Source organism: Callospermophilus lateralis, chromosome 11, assembly GCF_048772815.1.
Source record: "Callospermophilus lateralis isolate mCalLat2 chromosome 11, mCalLat2.hap1, whole genome shotgun sequence".
NCBI lineage: Eukaryota > Metazoa > Chordata > Mammalia > Rodentia > Sciuridae > Callospermophilus > Callospermophilus lateralis.
The window spans coordinates 17,591,599-17,613,468 of record NC_135315.1 but is presented as its reverse complement, the minus strand read 5'-3'; the positions used below and the strand labels follow the sequence as shown (position 1 = coordinate 17,613,468).

The 21,870-nt window shown below is 54.8% G+C and overlaps 1 protein-coding gene across 6 annotated transcripts in view; it reads right to left on the bottom strand.

Moving 5' to 3' along the window:
* Window positions 1-4,587: 4,587 nt before the first annotated feature.
* Arhgap27 (Rho GTPase activating protein 27) overlaps window positions 4,588-21,870 on the bottom strand; it is a 34,893-nt gene continuing 17,610 nt past the window's right edge. For 2 of the 6 annotated variants that reach the window (XM_076869597.2, XM_076869598.2), the window contains exons 4-18: window positions 13,763-14,158; window positions 13,449-13,631; window positions 13,161-13,241; window positions 13,002-13,085; window positions 12,616-12,683; window positions 12,198-12,288; window positions 11,588-11,692; window positions 9,853-9,951; window positions 8,811-8,922; window positions 8,580-8,705; window positions 8,414-8,512; window positions 8,162-8,239; window positions 7,936-8,070; window positions 7,728-7,833; window positions 4,589-7,640 (exon numbers count right to left, since the gene is read on the bottom strand). In XM_076869597.2, the coding sequence (XP_076725712.2) occupies window positions 7,463-7,640; window positions 7,728-7,833; window positions 7,936-8,070; window positions 8,162-8,239; window positions 8,414-8,512; window positions 8,580-8,705; window positions 8,811-8,922; window positions 9,853-9,951; window positions 11,588-11,692; window positions 12,198-12,288; window positions 12,616-12,683; window positions 13,002-13,085; window positions 13,161-13,241; window positions 13,449-13,631; window positions 13,763-14,158 (1,941 nt within the window). In that variant the 3' untranslated portion in view covers window positions 4,589-7,462. The other 4 variants (XM_076869602.2, XM_076869601.2, XM_076869599.2 and 1 more) reach the window with 4 other exon arrangements.

The following is a 21,870-nucleotide window of genomic DNA, read 5'->3' as shown; positions in this document are numbered from 1 at the left end:
CTACTACTGAGCTACATTCCCAACTCTTTTAAGAAATTTTATTTTGAGACAGGGTCTCAATAAGTTGTCCAGGCTGGGCTCCAATTTGGGATTCTCCTGCCTCAGCCTCCTGAGTAGCTGAGATTATAGGTGTGCCCCACCACATGGCACCTTTGGGTCTTTTACTCTGTCTCCTTTCTTTTGCTCAGCATGTGTCTCCTTCAATTCATTCACTCTCACTTTTGTACAGTTTCTCCTCGTGTGCATTTGCTATAATAGATTTGTCCATTCTAATGCTGATGGACACACAGATTGCTTTCAGTTTGGGGCTCTTAAGAACAAAGCTGTGGGCTGGGTTGGTGGCTCTGTGGCAGAGCGCTTGCCTAGCATGTGTGAGGCACTGGGTTCGATTCTCAGCACCGCATATAAATAAAATAATTAAATAAATAAAGGCCCATCAACAACTAAAAAAAATATTTTAAAAAGAACAAAGCTATGAACATTCTTACAAATGCCACCGGCTGATCATGCTACAGTAGCCCCTGCTAAGAATCTCCCTGTGCATGACTTTTGGTGAACTCACTGCTGGAATGACATCTAGGGGCTGAATTCATGGGTTGTAGGTGTCCTTAGCTTCAGGAGATAGGGCCAGTTTCCCAAAGTAGTCTTAAAATGTATGTCCTCACTACCAGTGAATGCGACTTCTAGAAGCCCGGTATCTTTGCCAACATTTAACACTGAAAGTCTTTCACTTTAGCCCTGGTGGGTGTACAGTGATATCATACTGTGGTTTTAATTTGCATTTATCTGATGACTAATGAAATTGAGCAGCTATGTTTATTGGCCATTTATATAACCTCTGTTGTGAAGTATTGAGTCTATTGCCTATTTTTCTATTGTAGTTTCTTTTTTTTACTTCAATTGATTTTTCTTATTTATAAGAAAGAATCTTTTATGTATTCTGGATATTAGGTTAGTCCTTTGATGGATTAAACAATTTGCAATATCTTCTCTCAAATAAATTTTACTTTGTGGAACATTATTACCGTAACTAGAAACCCAATAGCACATGTCACAGATAGCGGGTAATTGTAAAATAAACAGAATAAAAATAAAATGCGTGTGTGTGTGTGTGTGTGTGTGTACTTTAAAACCAGGGGCACTCTCTCAATGAGCTATATCTCCAGCCTTTTTTATTTTTCATTTTGAGACAGGGTCTCACTAAGTTGCCAAGGTTGGCCTTGAACTTGCAATCCTCCTGCCTCAACCCTTCGAATCACTGGGATTAGATGTGTACCAGCAAGCCCAGCTAGGATCATATGTCTGCATGCTAGCCAGCTACCTTGCTAAACTGGCAACCGGGGCTGGAGCCCTGATCTAAGCTAAGACAGAGATGAGCAAGCAAAAAAGAGGTGGTAAGGAATATTCTCCTTGACATAATCAGAGGCTGAACAGAGTTAGTAAAGAAACAACTTCTTTATCTCGTCATGTTTATCTCTGTGTTTATTGTCACACCATTGGTACTTTTGCACAATATATAGGAGATCCTTGACTCTCCCACAAATTGTGTTATGAGCCTCCCACTTATAAGTCTTTGGGACACACAGCTGTGTGGGACGTAGATGCAAAAAGGATTTTAAGGAGCAGTTGACGTAATAAGATTGACAATTAGAATCACTGTTCCGGTGGCAATCAGGACAGAAGCAAATTGGAGGTGGGGAAACCAAGTTAGGCATAGCTCAGCAGGCCCAGGGAGTGAGGATGGAAGGTTTAAACTAGCAGGAGCTGGGGACTGGGGCAGAGCAGTGACTGAAAAACCAAGAGCTACTTGTGACTCCATGATGGATGGATGTGCTAAGGAGGGAAGGAGTGACTGGGATTTCTATATTGGGACATTGAGTGGAGAGAGGTAGCAAAGACAGGAGAGGGAAATGAAGGGGAGGGAGAAGACGATGAAATCAGCTTGGGGAATGTTGAATTTGGAGTGTTCACGGGCCCTCAGAGGACCTCAGAGGGAGAGTCATTCATTCACTCCACCAATATTAACCAAGCAGGGCACCATGGTGCAGCAGACAGGATTCCTGCCCTGATGGAGCTTAATGCTTGTGGGAAGGACAAAGACGAGCAAAGACAAGCACGGAGGAAGTGGGGGCTGTTCTCATGCTCAGGGCTCTGGGCTGAGGATGGCTTTGGAGACTGATGGCATGAGAGCAGCCGTTGAATCTGCGTGGATGGGTGAGCCGCCAGGGAGAGGGCAGAGTGAGCAGAGGGCGGCAGTACACCAGCGTCTAGGGACAGCAGGGGAGGGGGTGTGCCAAGAAAGCCACTAAGAATAATCAATCAGGACCGAGAAGGGAGGAAGCAGGTCACAGGAAAAAGAGTTCAGAGATATGTATGACAGCTGACACCTTCACCCATGTATTCAATCAAACTTTAGCTCCCTTCCTTTAGCTCCTTTTATGCTTGATTCTGGGCAATCAGAGATGAACAAGAAGTCTCTGGGGGAGACAGGTGTGGGAATCGCAAATCATTAAGCAAAGCTGCCTCAGCAAGATTCCACAATGAAGCCCACGCAGCATACATTGAGGACAAGGGCTCGCATTCCTTGAAGCTGCTCTGTGCTGGACACCGGGGAAGGCTTTGTGGAGCAGGGGCACGAGGTGGAGAATGGACCGAGAAAGCGGGAGCAAGGGTTTGAGCTGGGAGCCTGCGTGGTGCGTGCTAGACGTAGAGTGTGCGGTGAGGCGGGGCACCGGCACCCACGTGCAGGCAAGGCAAGCCAGAGGCCCCGGAGCTGGGCGTGGGGTGAAGGTCCTGCAGAGGGCAGGTGGATTCTGCAGGCGATGGGGTCAGTGCAGGTTTTGAGGACAGTGCTTGTTAATCAGCAACATGCCACCAAGGGGACATGAGGTGCTGATCACTGGGAATGCTATGTGCACAGTTTCCCCCTCCCAACTCCACAGGGCCCTTCACAACTGTGGCGTCCACACCACCAAGAGCATGCTGGATGGGGCCCTGAGCAAAGGGGGCTCATCAGAGTAAGGTGTCCTCCAGGTAGGTGTGTGGGAAAGGGACAGAGGAAGGACGGGGCAATGAACACCAACTCTGGGATCTTGGGAGAAGCAGGCAGGGAGTTGGGGACAGTGGCCGGAGCAGGGAAGGGTGAGTAGGCAGAGGCGCCAAGACCCAGCCCTGCAGCATGAGCTCAGAGTCACCCTCTGAGCAGAGAGCCCCAGGCTGACTGAGGGCCTCATCTGTGCAAAACTTCATGAAAATCTTGGCCCAAACCTCTGGCACCTCCTGGTTTGCGGGTCCAATAACCCTTTGGGCAAAAGTCATTGGGCGCCCCCTGCTGGCATCTTGGCGCCAAGCGTCGCAGTCCCTCCTGAGGCAGACACCCATCTGCATGACCTGAAAACATCTAGGACCAGTTCCAGGCTAGAAAAGGAGGGAACCCACTGGATTAAAAATGGGAGCCCTGCTGGGGCTGGGACCTCCAAGACTGAATACTCTTCTTTCGCTTTGCCCAAATCCACACCACTCAGTGAGATGGTTGGCATCCAATATGGTGGTTTGAAAGCCTGACCCTTTGCTTGAGGTCTGTGATGGGCCTGAGGCCCAGTGGACCTGTCTTCATCTGCCACAGGTGCTGGCCCTGAGTGCATCCAGTCTGCCTCCTGCTTGTTTCCGTTTCCTGGGGGAATTCGGCCCAAGATGGCCATTCAACGTGTAAAAGAGAAACATGTTCAATGACAGTGAAAAAAAGGAGATCCACTGTACCCTGGAGAGATGGGTGCTCTGAGGTACTGGGGGAAAGGAGGAAAGGCAGATGTGGTGATGAAGGGCTGAGCTTTATGGTAGAACATGAAATGTGCCCACCGCTTTGGGGAGGTAGAGGCCGCCATTGCCAAGAGGGAGGGAGGGAGGGAAGGAGGGAAGAGTCCCAGAGTCAGAGGAGTATGGAAACCTGGAATGGTTGTTGCAGAAAGTAGAAAACAGAAACCCTCCCACATGGCTGCTGGGATGTGAAATGGTGCAGCCACTATAGAAAAGTCTGACGGGTCCTCAAAAGATTGGAGTCACCTGGGACCCTGCAGTTCCAGTCCTGGCTATGTCCCTCAGAGAACTGAAACATGAGGCATGTGTTCACATTCCTCTGGGCAGACGGGAGCTAAGGAAGGGAGGGGTGGAGGGATGGAGAGGACCCATGTTGCTGCAGATCAAGGAACATGTGCCTCAGGGAGGACACAGGCAGCTCACGGGTCCACTTGCACAGATGTGTCCACCAGACCAAACAAGCTTGGGGGCTCCGTGGCCCTTTCTAGAGTAGCTCAGGGGCAGAGGCCAGTCCAAGGAAGACTTAGGGCATCAGTGAGGTTGTGGGGGAACCTTTTTTATTTTTGGAGGGGTGCCAGAGATTGAACTCAGGGGCACTCAACCCTGAGCCACATCCCCAGCCCTATTTTGTATTTTTTTTTAAAGAGAGAGTGAGAGAGGGAGAGAGAGAGAGAGAGAGAGAGAATTTTTAATATTTATTTTTTAGTTTTCGGCGGACACAACATCTTTGTTTGTATGTGGTGTTGAGGATCGAACCTGGGCCGCACGCATGCCAGGCGAGCGCGCCACCGCTTGAACCACATCCCCAGCCCCCTATTTTGTATTTTATTTAGAGACAGGGTCTCACTGAATTCCTTAGCGCCTCACTTTTGCTGAGGTTAGCTTTGAACTCAGCCTCAGCCTCCCGAGCTGCTGGGATTACAGGCGTGCACCACTGCACCAGCCCTATCACCCCTTCTTATGCCTCTCCCCAACCAGATAGAGCTGAGAGAGGGCAGGTTCTGTTTCTATGCATCATTGTGTGTTTGGACAAAGTCCAGTTCCTTCAAAATATACTCAATGGCTCCTGCAAGGTTCACCATGCACCAGGCTCAGTGCTGGGACATGTGGCTGAGCCTCAAACTTTTGGTGATGTGCACAGTAGGTCCTCAGACTATGCAAATGGAGCTCTGTGTCAGGCTCTGACATCAACCTGCTATGGCCTCAGCTGAGATACATGTCCCTTCCTCATGGGTGGTGGATGATTTTTGCCATTCCTCTTGATGATGATGGGAGGGTTCTCGGGTGTCTCTGCCTGCTGCTGCCTCATTAGTCCCAGAGAACTTGCTGCAGTCAGAAGCCTGGGGTGGGGTGAGGAGGTGACATTCCCTAAGATCTCTCTGATCAAGAATCTTCCAGCTCCTTGTCTTGGTGACCCAATGTCCTTGCCAACATCAGGGAGGTCCATGGGGCCCTGCAGGCCTTGTCCCTTGCCAGCCTCTCCAGTGTCACTCACATTCATACCCACTGGCTTTCTGGGCCCACTCACAGTGGTCTATCAGATTTTATTCTCTCCACAAACATTCCTGCCTCTGAGCCTTTGCACATGCTGTTCTCTCAGACTAGACACACTTCCCTTAATTCCTTGCCTGGTTGATTCCTCCTTATTACTGCTTGCCTCAAAGTGGCTTCTGCAGAGGCATCTCCTACAGGAAACATTCATACCCCACCCCTGCCCCCTGGGCTTCTTCCTAACCCTTTAAAAATATATTTGAACAGTCCTCAGTTGCCAAATGCCTGCCCATTTCTGCCTTCGACTTGGATGGTGGAGTCCCTGCGGGGAATCTGTGCTCTAGAAGTCTGAACCCTCTCTGCTTAAGGCTCTTCTCACAGGATGAGGAATCTATGGGGCCCTCTGAGAGACGGAGCCTTCCTTTGGACCAGGCTCCCTATAAACAGAACCCCAGAATGCCCTGCCCCAGTGGCCCAGGCCCACTTCCTCCTGGGTCACCAGTGGAGTGACCAAGTGACAGACGATTGTAGGGGGTACTGGCCATCTGTGCTCATGGCCTGGAGCATCAAGCTTTCTGCATGTGAGCCTCTCCTTGGGGGAGGATGGCTCTGAGCGTGGGAAGATAAGGGCAGCAAGTGGAAGGCCAGGACCAACTCTTCCTGTGCCACCATGTTCGGGTATGGATCTTGTGAGATTAATTAATTAATTTAACAGAAGGTTAAATTAGAACTGGCCTCCCAAGTCCTCATCAAAGCAGATTTGCCAAAGTAGGAGAATAGAACATATTTTATTTAACAGTTGTTAGCTTGATTGATCACTTTTAAATATTTAGACATGGGGTACGAGGCCTCCATTTGAACTCCTAACCTGCCCCCACTGGCATGGGTCCACCTCACCCAGTGAACCCTAAGCTCCACCAGGACAGGAGTCAGCATCCTTGCCCCAGAGCACAGTGCCGGGCACACAAGAACAAATAATAAATATTGACTGTGAGAAACAAGCAGGGATGATCCAAATAAAATGCTTGGCGAAAGCTTAATAAATATTACCGATTATTGTTGGTCAAGTCAGTGAGTGGATGGGCGGGGCTGGGGATCGAGATCCAGAAACCGAGGTGGTTTGTGCATGAAGAGGGAAGGGGTCTGCGACTCCAAGGTTCACCTCTCCTTTCCTGAGGTTGTCCTCCATCCCTTGCAGGCCTTTCCCAGGTCTCCATGGCATGGTGGGCACCAGGCAGGCACACTTGACCTTTCCTCTTCCCCTGAGAAGAACAGCTGGGGCAGTTTCCCTCCATGAGTTCAGGAAACTCCCCAGCCCAGGCACAGACAGGACAGACCCAGCTGAGTTTCTTTGCTTTGCCCATGGTCCCATGCTGCGGTGGGGTGTAGGTGGCTCAAAGGATCAACAGCCCTCTCTGGAGTGGTATGGGAGGAACCTCTGTTGGGGAGTCAGATCACTCACCTGACCCTGAACAAGTCACTCTGTCTCTGTAAGCCTCAGTTTCCTCATCTGTAAAATGGGATTGAGTGTGGAAAGGTGCACATCAAGTGCAGGTGCAGGGTCCACATCCAGTGGGCATGAAGAACTTGCACAGGACACAGTGGATCAGGGAGGGCTTAGGTGCCCAATCCCAAACAGGAACCCTGACCTCACCTAGCTGACCACCCTGACCTCTGCAAGAGGCCCAAGAGCTCATCCTTGAGGCCTGGGGGAGACAGGTTCAGCTATGCGGCTGGAAGGAAGCTGTCAGTAGCTGCTTGATGGGCACAGGGCCTGGACAGGGGCGTCATCAGAGTCTCTGTGAAGGCCATGACCAGGTGAAGGCCTGAAGAAGCCAGGAAGGCCCTCTCCAAATTCCTCCTCCCCGTGGGAGTCCCAGAAAACAGAACTCTCACCCCTACACATTCTCCCACCCGCCCAGTAGGTGGCGCTGTAATAAAGAACAGAACCTAATTAACCCTAAACACGACCCGCCAGGGCGGGGGGAAAAAAATCACATTTCACGAACTGCCCACCAGGGGTCACTATACCCTCAGAAACGAGGGGTATAGACGTCACAGTGCCTGCAGACCCATAGAAGGCCAAGGACCTCGGAGAGCAATTCCAGTCTCCCTAGGACCACAGTCATTGCCCCTAGTCCCAGGTCCGCCACGGTCAGTGGGGCGGGAAGATATCTGAGCACTGCTGCAGGATGAGCTCCACCACTTGGTTCTGGAACACCATGGTCATGGTCATGGTGTTCTCCTCTGTCTCTGGCCGCAGCAGCGTAGGCCCGAACACTATGGCCACGCTCTGCACCGACATGCGGTTCTGCTCGCCGTGCTGGATCACCCTGAGGAGAGGTGGGGTGGGGTCAGGGCCTAGACCTGGGCAGGCATGGGGGCCCTGGCCAGGACCTGCCCCCGCTCACTTGGCTCACCTGCACAGGTGCTGGAAGAGTAGCCGCAGCGTGTCGTGGTTGGGGGTTGGCAGTGAGCGCACCAGGTCTCGCACACAGCGGTTGCGCTGTGCCTGGTCCTGCAGCTCTGGGCAAGGGAGGGTCAGAGGAGTGGGAGGGTTGGCTGGGCTGCGACGGCAGTGGTTGATCAGTTCCCCTGCCCTCCCCTTCCGCTGCCCCCAGTTCTCACTGATGGCTGCGATGAACTGGCTGAAATGCGAGAAGGGGAACAGGGGCTCGGGCAGCTCCCGGAAGAAGAGCTTCAGAGCGCCAGTGATGACATGCACGTCCTCCCAGCGCCCATCGTCCAGGTCCAGACGCTCATCTGCGGCGCAGGAGGAGGCAGAGGATGAAGGGGAGGCTAACACCCCTTTGCACCTTGAGACCCTGGGGCAAGAACTGGGGATAAGCCTCACCGTGGTCCACCCTATAGCGCAGCTTCTGGATGGTGGCCAGGTTTCCGCTGATGCGGTACAGACCGTCGATGTCCAGCCCTGGGTGAGAGGGAGGCGCTGACCCCAGGTGGGGCTAGAGTCGCTGGTGTTTCCTACTCAGGGCCTTCCATCCTTTCCCCCCTACCCTGCTCCCACCCAGGGATCTCCATCCTTTGTCTTGGAAGGAGGCCATCAGGCACCCGAGGGTCTGACCCAGCCTGCCACGGCTCCTACCCCGGGCCTCGACGGTCCGGATACACTGCTGCACGAAGCGCGGCACCGAGCTCCTCTCGCGCTCACACAGCACCGCCAGCGCGCAGCCGAACACCTGATCTGGGGGAGAGGCTTGTCAGCGTCGCCCCGCAGGTGCCCCGCAGCCCACCCAGTCGTGCCGCCATACCTCTGATGTAGCCCTTCTCCCGCAGCGATTGTAGCGTGGGCCGCCGCTGTAGGAACCTGCGGAGCTTGTGCCGGACTTTGCTCAAGTCGCTCTCCTGGCCTCCAGGGCTCAGAACAGGTCCGGCTGCTGCAGGGAAACACAGAACCCCGTCAATCCGTGGTGTCAGGGTTGACCCAGTGGCCCCAGCCAGGGTGACACTTCGTGGATACTCCCCAACAGGCCTCCACACACCTGCACTGGACCGAGTGTCATCCTCTCTCTCCCGCCAGCTTCCCAGGCGCTCACTGGACCCGAAATCTGCGCTGCCAGTCTCACTTTCCTCCTCAGCGGGCAGGTCTGCAGACTGGAATTAGGCATCCTCAGAGAGGCAGGGCCTGGGGCCAGCTGAGGTTCTCTCCAGGATGGGAAAGCCAGCCCTCAGGTCTTCCATGGAGACAGACCGTCAGAGTTCTCTCTTCCCTAATGAAGGTTAACTTTCCTCACCTCCTCCAGGGAATCTCAGAATTGACTTACTTGACTGCAGAGAGCCCTTAGGATATTGGAGAATCATATTGTTCTCTCTCACCCTTTCTTATCCTGGCCACCCTTATACCCACTTCCCAGCTCCCGGCCCCTCTTCCCACGTTTTCCTCAGCACCTCTAGATATATTTCCCTAGAATGGTTCCCAGTCATGAACTTGCAATTTCAGCTGGGGCTGGAGCACTGTCAATAACTCCCTGCCTCTGATTCCTACTTTTATTAGTCCAGCCAAAACCTGCACAAAATGTTGGCTTGTAGGGAATGAAGAGTCAAAAAGCCTCAGGTCACTGCCAGGTGAATGGTTGTCAGAGGGGTGGTCCCCATCTCTATGTATGTAATTGATACTTTGAACCTAAAAAATGGTAGACTCTTGAATCAGTCCTTTTAAGTCTTATCTTCTAATTTTAGTCTGTCGTTCTGGCCTGAGGCTAATTCGAAAAGCATCTACTTCTCCTTCTGCCTCCTTTGAAATAGGAAAACTCCTCTGGATGTTCCGACCCCTCCTGCAGAGTCTTCCTGAGAGGACAACCCTAGGGCCCCGTTTACAGGCTCAGGGGAGGCTCTTTCTCCAGCAGCCCACCTGCCATCCTGGCTGTAAGCGGGGACTGCATTTGCAGAGAGGGGCACTCGCTCACTGGTGCCATGAAGCTCCCTGTGTGTGAGCAGAAGGTCCCACTCACAGAGGGCACAGCTGCCCTGCATAATGCCAACACCCACTCCCCACCAGCCCTGGAGACCCCAGGCTGTCCCTACCAGCTCCTGGATGCCCTGGGCAATGGCTTTGTGCCAGGTGCTGATGATGGCCTCTGAGTCATGCTGGATCAGGTACTCGGAGCCATCACGGCTCTGCAGCTGTATGGGGGGACACAAATTACTCCATCATCTCTGGTTCCCTGGAATGGGGAGGTGGGGGTACGGAGAGGGAGATAAACTGCTCCTGGCCTCAGGGACTCAGAGCCTTGTGGCCCAAAGGCCTCACCCCAAGCCCAAGTCTTCCTTCTCATTGAAAGCTGTGAGTGACAGCACCTCTGTTACAGATGAGCAAATCGAGGCTCAGCGAGGTTTAGCAACTTCCTCATGGGCACACAGCTAATGAGTGTTGGAGTCCAGTTTTACAGGGCTCAGTTGTCTGGTGCACTTCCTCATACCCCAGCCTGTCTCCCCATGAACCACAGGACATGGCAGGCCTTACCCAGAGCACTGGCCAGCAAAAAAGCAAGTGAAAGGAACTCCTGTGGGAGACCCTGGCAGCTGGACTCCAGTAATGGAGACAGTGTGGAGAGAGAGGAAGTGAAAGCAGACCACGGCTGAGCCTGAAGAACACGGGCCTCCTCCTCAATCGGAGGCCCTCAAAGTGTTGCCCCAGCTGTGTGGCCAGAAATTCCCACCCCTGTCCCACACTCCAGCTGGGGTAACACATCCATTCACAGCCCTCTTCATCAAGAAGCATAAATCAAAACACCAGAGGGCAACTTTCTGCCGAAGGACTGGCGGCTCGCAGCCTTTCTGACTCGGATGACAACTTGGATGGATTGCTCACTGGCCTCCAGTTCTGAGGTCTAGGCGCTGCAGGGTAATTAGAACGTCTGGCTGTGGCAGTGCACACCAACCCTGCCCTTTAGGGCCTGTGAGCAGCCGACACAGCAGAACCTGTCTCCGGTGGCAGGGAACAACTTCTCGGATCAGACAGGACTCTCTTGGCATATTATTTAATCTGCTTTTTAAAATGAAAAAATGTTGGGGGGCGCTGGGGATGTGGCTCAGTGGTGGGGTGCTGCCTAGCACGTTTGAGTCCCAGCAACCACCTTAGCACCTCTTCATTATCTGCCCCCAGTTCCTCTCCATCTTGACGCCATCTCTAACGTGTTTTGCCTGGTCCTGGCTTTTCGGTGGATTTTGCCGCTTACCTCCTGGGTTTTGTTGTGATCTGCCTCACAACTTTCAGGGACTGAGGTGGGAGCATGACTAATATCAAAATAAGACAACAGGGGAACAGCCAAGGGCAGACACTGCCCTGGGTTATTCACTGGGGACCCAGTCAGACCGGAAGCAAGGATCTGGCTGGTGAGAACAGGTTTCCTGGCCTAGCCTGTCAGTTTCCTGTCTGTCAACCTGGAGTAGCTAGGAGGGCTGTGGCCATCCTGGTTCTCACCACCCTCTGAGGCAACGACTACTGACTCAGTTGGAGAGGGAGCTACAGAATCACGATGCCAGGGCTGGGGGTGTGGCTCAGTGGTAGAGCTCTCGCCTGACATGCATGAGGCTCTGGCTTCAGTCCCCAGCACACCACCAAAAAATAAATAAATAACATGTGATGCCCCAAACATGGACAGATCTCTGAAGTGGGGGCAGCTTTGACCTTGAGCCCTGAGAATTCTAGCCCCAATTCTCCCCGAGTCTCCCTTCTTCCTTCCTGGAGCCTATCTGCAATGAGGCTCTCAGGCTATCAGTAAGTCCTGTCTTTCTTCCTCCTCACCCCATCACTCACCTCCAGCACATTCTTCTTGCTGGATTTGTCTTTGGGGGCCCAGGAGAGCGTGGCCCCCTTCAGCTCCACGGTATACTCAGGGGTGGAGAGCTTGTAAGGCTGCCTCTGTAGGAGAAAGGGTGGGAGCGAGGTTATGGGAAGCCCTCAGTTCAGATGGGTTTGCTACAGCCTGGGCTCAGACCCCCATGTGCTCTTCCTTTAGGGACAGGCTCTGATCACTAGTGTGGCCAAGCAACAGTTCTGAGGAAAGGGCCTGGGGGTTTCTGGGACCCAGGATCCTGGTGTTTTGGGCCATGGAGCCTGCAGCCTGGCTTGTGTACTGCGGCTGTCCACCCAGGGAGGAAAGGGGAAAGGAGAAAGGGGCACAGGAGCCCCTGTGAGCAGGTGTGGGAGGCTGCCCTCTGGCTGGAGCTGTCCACCCTTAAGGACTTCTCCCATCCCCAAGGTGGCTGGAACTGCTTGTCCTGGGGTCAATCTGCAGCCACGTTCCCTTCCCTGCCAAGGCACACCTCTGTCTGACACTTAGGAACCACTCTCTCAGACCTGGCTTTTCCCAAACCAGATAGACAAAGAGCAGATGGGACAGCTCCTATGGGGGCCTGGGTCTCACCAGGCCGCCAGCAGCTGAGGTCTTTGAGTCCTTGAAGAAGGTGAGGACGCCACCCTCCAGCACTGTCCAGGAGGCACTCCAGTGCTTCTTCCTGGGTGGGGTGGGGAAGTGGGGAGGGCAGGGCTTTAATTTGCTCCTGAGCTGAGGCCCCCTCCCACCTCCAAGAGGAGGACTTAGAGCTTAAGAACAGAGCCTGGGACCCCCACTTGGGAGGGCTGGACTCCTGCCTCTAACAGCTGGTAACCAAAGGACCTTGGGTAAGTCACTTTATCTCTCAGTGCCTGGGTTCCCCCCAGTACTGCACGTGAAGTTGCTATGAGGACTAGGAAGAGCCTGGCATCGGGGAAGTGCTCAGGGAGCTTCACCATTAAAGCCCATCCTGCCCTGGTCTGGGTGCAGAGGGGCTCTGGGCTCTCACCGGAGCCGCTTCCCCTTGTCCACAGTTTTGGTGCGATAGAGTACTCCTGCCTTGTCCAGAGTCTTGATCTAAGACAGAGAAGGGGAAAGAAAGGGTGAGCCATGACAGGAGGCTAGTCTCCTCCTCAGCTGGCAGCTCCCCACAGCTGGGCCTGAGTCTCCACCAAGCCCTCTTCACCAGCCCCTCCTGCAGCGGCTGCTCCTGGTGCTGCCGGCTCCTCCAGCAGCAAGGCAGCAGATTCCTCCCAGCTCCCCCAGCTGGGCCGGGTGCTGGGCCTATGGAGAAGACAAGTATATCCCACTCTGTCCCTGCCCCAGGACCTCCAGAAACCAGCCCTCATCTCTTTTGCAGTGGTCCTGCCAGGGCCTGCATGTCCCTTCCCTTACTTTTTCCTCTGGAGGGCTGGGCTGGGCTGGGGTGTCACTGTCTTGGCTGGATTTGCAGATGCTTCGAGGGGCAGGGATGGGGACCTGGGGGAGAGAGAGAGGCTGTCGTATATAATCGCCTCCACTCTCCCCAGTGTGCTCCATTCACCAGTTGGTTACCTGGGGCAGCTCCCACCGAACAGAGGAGTCCTCTGGGTTGTAGAAGTATGGCTTCCCCTGCTGGTCCTCCAGCTTCATCCACTGTGGGGACAGGGATGGTCAGGGGCCCTGAGCCCAGCTCAAGAGGGAGGGGGAAGAAATTCCCTCCAACAGAGTCAAAGACAGTCCCAGGGCCAGGTGCAAGCCACCCGGTGTCTAGGACTGTCTTGGGGTCTGCATGGGAGCTCTTAGAAAAGCTGCTGGGAGCGATCCTGTGGCTGTCTGGGTCCATCCATCTGCAGCCCCTACCTGCTCTTGGGTGAAGTGGTTGGTGTAGATCATCTGCTTGTCCGGGCTGATGTGACAGGACCACCCTGGGGGTGCGGCCAAAGGACAGGTGGGGCTGGGCTCACTGAAGGAACCCACGGGGGAATAGTCCTCTTCAGGGTAACTAGTCAGCAATTCGGGGTAGTCCGTCTCAGGGGTGGGGGGCTGCGGGAGCAGAAGACGGAGTCAGGGGTCTCAGTGCCAGTCCCGCCCCGCCCCCCATAGCAGACCGGCCCCAGGAGGAGGCGGGGTCAGAGACACGGGAGGCGGCCCCGCCCACGGGCCCCGCCCCTCACTCTCTGGTCCATTGGGCTGCCGGGGCTCAGGCCCGGCTGCATCTCCAGCTGGTCTTCGGGGTCGTCCTCCCAGGCGGTCTCGCCAGTCAGCGCGTTGTAGAAGAACACCCTGCGGCTCTCCTCGTCCCAGTACTGGCCCCACTCGCCCTCGAGGCTCTCGGGGCTACCCACTGAAGCCGGGGAGGTGGCCGGGCTGGCGGGGCCCTCCGCAGCCTCGAAGGGCGACTCCCAAGTGGTCACGCCCGTGTCGGGGTTGTAGTAGTAGAGGCGTCCAGTGCCCGCGTCCGTGTGCGTCTCCCACACAGGGCTGGGGCCGGGGGCTGCGACAGCGCGCGGCGAGGTGGCACGAGGTTGCCGCTCTACGTTCGCGTACACAGGCTCCTGGGGGTCGTCCGCCTGTGCCAAGAAGGAGGAAAGGTGACTTTCAGGGAAACTCCAAGATCACATGGTGCTCACTTGGTCACTTGCCACTGCTACCTGCTAGTGGCCATGGGGAGGGAACTGGAGATAGGGGAGAACCAACGTAAGGAAGAGTGAGGGGCTGGGGAGCTGATGTGGTGAGAGCAGGGGTCCCTCTTGGCTCTGTTCTCTGGCCTGAAGTGGAGAGGTGACTTCCTTTTTCCCACTTGGTTTCCTCTATATCTCTAGGGTACAATCCAAGAGCTCTTGGTGCTGTCCTCAGACTCCTGTGGATGGGCTATGGCTGTGTCTGGGCCTCCAGGAGTGGGGGGCCAGTGTGGCAGGCCCTGCTATAAACTCTTGGAGGCCAACAGGAGGGCCTGGCCCCATCTGGTCCCCAAGAACCAGCCAGAACCAGCTAAGACCTTGCCAGGACAGGAAAGCAGCTCTATCTTAGCACCATAGGGGCTCTTGAAGAGTCTGTGGGGCCTCAAGGTGCTGCAGATCTGTCCCCTCGCAGGGGCTGCAGCATCTGAAACAGGTGTGGCCCCTGCCTGCTTGTCCCCAGAGAGGGCCCCTGGGCCTGTAACTTGGGGGCAGCCTAGTCCTCCTAATGCTTCCTTCCAAGTGTTCTACCCTGCCCCCACAGTGTGATTCTGCATATTCTCTTCTTGGTGACAACTCTGTCCCACTGGAGACCTAATCCTTCCCCTCTGAAATCTAGTCTGTACCTGCTAGGGTGTGGAAATCCCTGATTCAAAGTGGCTTCCATGTCCCTCTCCATGGGTCCTCCCAAACCCTGCCTCAGTTTTTCTGGGTGTCAAATGTCTGCTCTGCCCATTCCAGAAATTGTGGTGCAGACATAGAATAAGGAAATGTTCTTGAAAGTGCTTTGTGAAGTAGTTTAGTGTCACAGATGGGTAGGACAATTTACACCAATTTTTAAATTAACAATAATGAAACAATGATACCCCAGTTCTCACAACTGTACTCCCAGAGGCCACTGAGAAGTTGGGCAGGAACAGAGAAATGGCCCAGGACCTGCCCCTTCTGTGCTTTCCTTTCTTGGACTTGTTGCATTCCACAGCCCCCAAAGAGCCCTCCCACCACTCCCACTCCAGACCAGAAAGAGCTGGGATTGCCTGCTGCCCCGCCTCTGGATTTAGGCCTGGAACTTTCTAATGTGGTGTTTGGGGTGGCAAAGAGGGAGATGACAGTCAGATGGGCTAGAAAGGGAACAAACAAATGTGAGTCCCCATCTCCCTTCAAAGGAAGAGGGGGCAGGTGGGGTCTGTCACGTGGAATACAAACCTGGCCAGGCATGGGCACCCTTAAGGAACAGAAGCTTACCTGACTCACACCTCCTGGCTCCCTGCTGGCTGCAGGGCAAAGTCACAGCATTGTGCAGGCACCAGAGGCCGCCTATCCCTGCCTATGTGCTTAAGCCTTATTTCCTGCCATTCCTTGCCCCTGGCCTTGAACTTTGAGCTCTAGTAGCACCCAGCCATTCCCCCTCTCCCGAGGGGGAATGCATATTCCCCCTCTCTCCTGCGGGCAGTAGCTCATTCACAGCAGCCCAACCTCCACCCTTCTCACCCAGCAGACTCCTCCTCCTGCATCAGGACTCTGTTCAGGTGCCAAGTCCAAGATCTATCCTGAGATTCCTCTGGTGTGCCCACCGCACCCAGCCAGCACCCTCAGCACCTCCCAGAAGGGTATATAACTATATCATTAAACCTCAAGCGGCGAAAAAGCATGTGGGGATGAATACTGCTTTCTAAGGATACGTAATGCTCCAGGGCAAAACGGTAGGCCTAATATAATTCCAATTTTGTATTTGGAAATCATCCAGAATGTTAACAATGGTCTTAGCTGAGCAGGGCGATCAGAGGGGTTATATTTGTTTTCATTTCGTTTTGTGTTTTCAGTGGTGCTGGGCCTGAACTCAGGGCCTCTCGCATGTCAGTGACTGTTCTTCCACTGAGCCACATCTCTGGTTTTCATTTTTTTTTTCTTTAAACATTTTGTAGCCTCAGAATTCTGTACAATAAAACTTCGTTAAAAATCACAAAAGTGTCTCTGTTGACTGTGACACCTCTGAGAGGGCAAGCATGTCCTTCTTACAATGGGCTCTCTCTGGGCCATAGACAGGCACCTCAAAAACATTCATTTGTTCAACAAAGATTTGCCTGCTGTGTTCAGTGCCAGGTGCTATTCTAGGCACCAGGAATGTAGTAGTGAACCAATGGTCGCAAAACCCCGTGTGGCAGGGCTAACCCTCCAATGCAAGGGTGTGCAAATGGTCGTGGGGGGTTGACAGTGAAATGTACAGTACTTCAGTGATGAATCCCGCTAAACAAGAGAGCGAGACACTGTCAGAGAAGGCGTATTGCAGTTTTAGACAGGGTGGCTGTCCCGAGGCGCATGGGCTAGGCAGAGCTGGGACACCAGTCTACCAGTTCCTTGCCCCTCCCCTTCACCCCTCCAGGCTCCTTTGTGGCTGACATAGGACCCTCCACCCCACTTCTCTTTCCTTCTCCCTTCCCACAGGCCTCATGTGGCACCCTGTATTCCAACCACACCAGGCCTTCGCCCACCTCCAACACAGAAGGCACCTTCCTACCTCCATGCTTTGCTCCGGGTGTTCTCTCAGCCTGGATTCCCTCCCCTCACTCCCTGAGCACCCAGATCCTGCCCCTCCACTGGCCTGAGTTCACAAGACTCTGGAGAGGTCTAACCTGCCCGCCTTCTTCTCCTTGCTCTGTCAGGGCCCACTGGCATTCCACCTTGGTGATCAATTAGCTGCCTACTGGTCTGCCTGCTCCCTCCACCCCCTCAAGGCGGGAGTTTCTCAGAGCAAGATGCAGGATAATGCCCCCATCAGGTAGGCCAATGTCCCCAAGCACACAGCAGATCTACCAAAAACACTTACTGCTTTAATACACCAGTCAATCCTATGCCAAACATTACACACACACACACACACACACACACACACACACACACGCACCCCACAATAGAAGTCAACTTGGAGCGAGAGCTTCCTGAGAATGACAGTTTGAGCCATAGAACCCAGAAGGAGGACAGGATGGAGGCCATAGGAGAGGTAGGGGAATGAACCAAGGCAACTCCTGGCCACCCCAGCTGGAGCCACTGGGGCAGTGGCCTTGCCTATCTCTGGACCAGGCAGGGGCTGGGAGGACCCATGGAGAGGGGCATGGAAGCCACTTTGAATCAGGGATTTCCACACCCTAGCAGGTACAGACTAGATTTCAGAGGGGAAAGTTTAGGTCTCCAGTGGGACAGAGCTGTCACCAAGAAGAGAATATGCAGAATCACACTGTGGGGGCAGGGTAGAACACTTGGAAGGAAGCATTGGGAGGACTAGGCTGCCCCCAAGTTACAGGCCCAGGGGCCCTCTCTGGGGACAAGCAGGCAGGGGCCACTCCTGTTTCAGATGCTGCAGCCCTTGGGAGGGGCTGTTCTTCCACTGATACCATCTCTGGTTTTCTTTCTTTCTTTCTTTCTTTTTTTTTTTTTTTTCTTTAAACATTTTGTAGCCTCAGAATTCTGTACAATAAAACTTCGTTAAAATCACAAAAGTGTCTCTGTTGACTGGGACACCTCTGAGAGGGCAAGTATGCAGCAACTTGAGGCCCCACAGACTCTTCAAGAGCCCCTATGGTGCTAAGATAGAGCTGCTTTCCTGACCTGGCAGGATCTTAGCTGGTTCTGGCTGGTTCCTGGGGACCAGATGGGGCCAGGCCCTCCCATTGGCCTCCAAGGGCTCCTATTGGCCTCCATTCCTGGAGGCCCAGACACAGACACAGCCCATTCACAGGGGTCTGAGGACAGCATCAAGGGCTCTTGGGTTGTATCCTAGAGATATAGAGGACACCAAGTGGGAAAAAAGAAGTCACCTCCCACCTCAGGCCAGAGAACAGAGCCAAGAGGGACCCCTGCTCTCACCACATCAGCTGCCCAGCCCCACACTCTTCCTTAGGTTGGTTCTCCCCTGTCTCCAGTTCCCTCCCCGTGGCCACAAGCAGGTAGCGGCACTGGCTCCCTTGCCCCAAGCTGAGGACCTCAGAGAGAAGAAAACAGGCGAGAAAGGAAGAGTCTTTGAGTTCCTGAGACTCCCTGTCCTGAATCCCACTCATCCAGCTCCTAACAGCCGTGAGTAATAGAGGCTCACAGCGTGCCCCTCAACCCCAGAAGGCCCTCTGCTGCCTATGGAGGCTGAGATTGCCCCCCAAGGCCACCATCCCTACCTGTGCCCGTAGGGCTCGACTCTGCCTCCTGGTCAGTTTGGCAATCATGTCCACCATCCTGTCCCCTCTGAGCCCTGGGAAGACTTTGGGAATGCAGCCAAGGGACACAACCTCAGGGCTGGCACAGGGCAACAGGGAAACAAGAAGTTGCCTTGAGATGGCGGTAGGCAGAGAGTGCAGCCCATTTCCTGTCAGGGTTGCGGAAGTGCTGCTGCCTGAGACAGAGGCTGCGGGAGGCAGAGGTGGGGGCCTGCAGGTTGTGGGTATTTTTACTACTGGCTGCTGCCCTGAGCTTCCGAGTCCCAGGAGGAGTTCTAAATCCCAGGCCCAGACAACACACAGAGCCAGTCACACTTGAGTTGAGGTGGGGGAGATGCTGCACATTTGAGGACCAAGCAAAAGGGACAGCTGAGGGCTCTGGCCTGGGCTGGTCTGCAGTAGTAGCGCCTGGGCTGGAAACAGGGACAATAAATGGCTGTCAACTCCCCCAAGGCCCAGGGAGGATGTAAAGGGAAAGAGGAAGCCTGTGGAGGATGGGAAGGACTCCTAAAGAGGAAGGGGCCCCGGGCAGATGTGGTATTAGGGCACTGGTGTCTGGACCCTGCACACCACAGAGAGGACAGGAGTGGTTCTGGCCACACCACTAACTGATCAGAGATTTGGTCCCCAAGAGGCACCTCCCCTCTCTCGTCTTTGTGCCCATGTGCACCCACCCCCTATCTGTGTGTCCACATTGTGGACAAGTGTGCCCAGTCCTTCCCCACCCCTACTCTAAGGACCCAGAGAAGCGTGGGGGGTACCAGCTCCCCTCCTCACCAACCCCAGGCCCACTCTCCTCCCGTTACTCCTCATGCAGGTGGGATCCAGATCCCAGCCATGTGTAGTAAGCACAGCACACCTGGGTGAGAAGCTTCTGTGGCTGCTCCCTTGGGAACCATCTTGCTCCCCTCTCCTTTCAGAGCTACTTCCTCCCCAGCCCCAAGGCCAGGCCCTGACAACAATGGCCACCCAGCTCCCTCCCAGCTCCGCTCTGGCCTCTCTCTCCCTTGAACCTGCTGTGGCCTCAGACTCTGAGTGGGGGGCCCTTGGTGAGAGCACAGCAAGGCTGGGCCTCCACTGGCCTCTGCCCTCAAACAAAGGCTCAGGTGTCTTCCTGAACCCATGCCCGGGCCCCCCTTGGAAGCCCACGCGGGGGTTGGGGGAGTGCTCCCTGGCTAGAGGTGGAGGGCAGGAGGCTTCATGCTTGCCACACACGGTACATCTCATTGTTCCCACTTGAGACCAGGGACCAGACATACACACTTGTGCCCTGCTCTGAGTCACTTGGGAGGAATTGGATAGGAACAAGAGGGGAGGATGGGTGTGGGAATCCAGGCCCACAGCACTGCCCTACAGGTAGCAGAGGGGTCAGGGTCTCCTTGTGACAGGGACCCGGAGTGATGACGTGGCATCAGTGACCTGGGAGCTGGCAGGCAGTACTCACCTGCCCCTGTTTCCCAGTGGTGGCCTGGTCCCATGCCTGGGAATGTCCCAGCAGGCTCAGGCCCCCCACATTCTAAGGGCACAGCAAACCCACAAGCTCTGTTTGCTGCAGGGCACAGAGCTTGGCTCTCAGACCCAGCAAGAGGAGGTGATGACCACAGAGGCTCCCCAGCGGTTCCTCCTCCCTCAAATACATCTTCACACCTCCAAGAGGCACACTGGGGGTGGGGGGCGGGGCAGAGGGGGCGCCAGAACAAACCAGCTGCGTGTCACCCACTCCTGCCCCCTTAGTCCTCATCTTTCTCTCCCAGAGCCTCCTAGGAAGGGGCAGGAGCAGGTACAATAGGGAAATCCTGTCTTCTGGGTAAGAGGCAGAAGATCCCCAAACCAGCCACTCCACCCAGGCACTGGCTCTGGGACTGGTGAGGGACACTGCCTCCTTTGTGCATTCACTGAGCTGCTCTGTGCCACCCAGGCTGAGTGGAGGGACAGCAGGTGGAGCCCTCTCTTCCTCTCCCGGCCACAGCTTCTCCAGGGCCCGGACTGGGTCTCACTTGGCGTACACCAGGGCCTAGCCCAGAGCTATAGGAGCAGCAATAAGAAGGGGCAGGGACAGGGGGTCCCACCACAAGGTCCTGGGCCTCCTGCCTCATAATACTTGGAGGAGCCGTGCCTGCCTCAGCACCCTGGGGTTCCGATGGGACTGGTTTGGGTGGCGGGGCGACTGGCCAGGCAGCCTGAGGGCGGCCCCTCCACAGGGTGAGGACCTAGACAGGGACGTGCTATGACATTCTGAACACATTGGGTTTGGGGCTGAAGCCTCCGGATGATAAGGAAAACAGAAGGGTGCAGGAGTCCAGAGACGCGGATTCTCGGGGAGCCTTGGCCTCAGCTTTCCTCTGAGCAACCGCTGGACTGTCTGGGCCTGAGTTTCCTTAGCTGCCCTCCCTGCTACCCCCACTCCCGGGAGGCCACTGAGTTCCCACACGGGACAGACTGAGACACTTCTGCTTTTCTGAGTATAGGTTTCGACGGGGTGCCCTGGGCACTGGACTCTGTCCCAGCCACTGGGTGACCTCACGGGGCTGCCTGCTGGGCCTGCTCCTCCAGGTGTTCGGGGATCTGGGGTGTGGCTCCTCCTAGCTCCTGCTGTTTGGGCTTTGAGTAAGGCACCAGCAGGGAGGGGAGGTGGCCTTTCAAGGAATCTCCCGGCAGGTGGTTACAAGCCAAGCTAAGGAGTCAGGAAAGTGTGACCAGGGGGGTTGTCACCTTCTGCCCACCCAAACTTAATTTCCACCTACACCTACTACTTCTGCCTCTGCCTCCCCTCAACAGAGGGAACAGAGGCCTCCTCTCCAGGCTAACCTTCCCACCTGGGCCCCCACAGCCTCCGGTGCTTGGGAGAGGACTCACCACTAACCCCTATTCCCCCTTCCTGCTTATTTCATCCCTTTGACGCTTCTACAAAGCTGAGGTCTCTCCATCTTAAAAAGCATAAGCATACCCCTGGCTGCATCCCCACATCTCCTTTAAGGCCTTGTCCTGGCCCCCTTCTTCCTTCAGGCTTCTCCCTCAGCCTCCTTGCTCAGATACCTGGCACATGCTCAGAAGACCTCCCTTAAAAAGTGGGTTCCCTGGAGCCTGGCCTCTCTCTGATGAGCATTTTTAAAATCCTTTCCTCCCCAGGCTTCTTCAGACCGCGCCTCCAGGCTGCCCTCCTCTTTCACAGTCATTTGGATGCAGGCTCTGCCTCTTTTGCCCTGGCTTCAAGGATTTCCGGTGGCACCTTGCTTCTTGCCCTACCACCCTAGGAGAGCGCAACCAGCTGTGGGTGAGCAACACAGCTCCATCTCCAAGCTCCTGTATCCAACTGCCTTGGGCATCCTCTGTAGGTATGCTGGGATAACTGCATGTCCAACATGAAGTTCATCTTCTCTCTCCTCCTTGCCCCAGCCA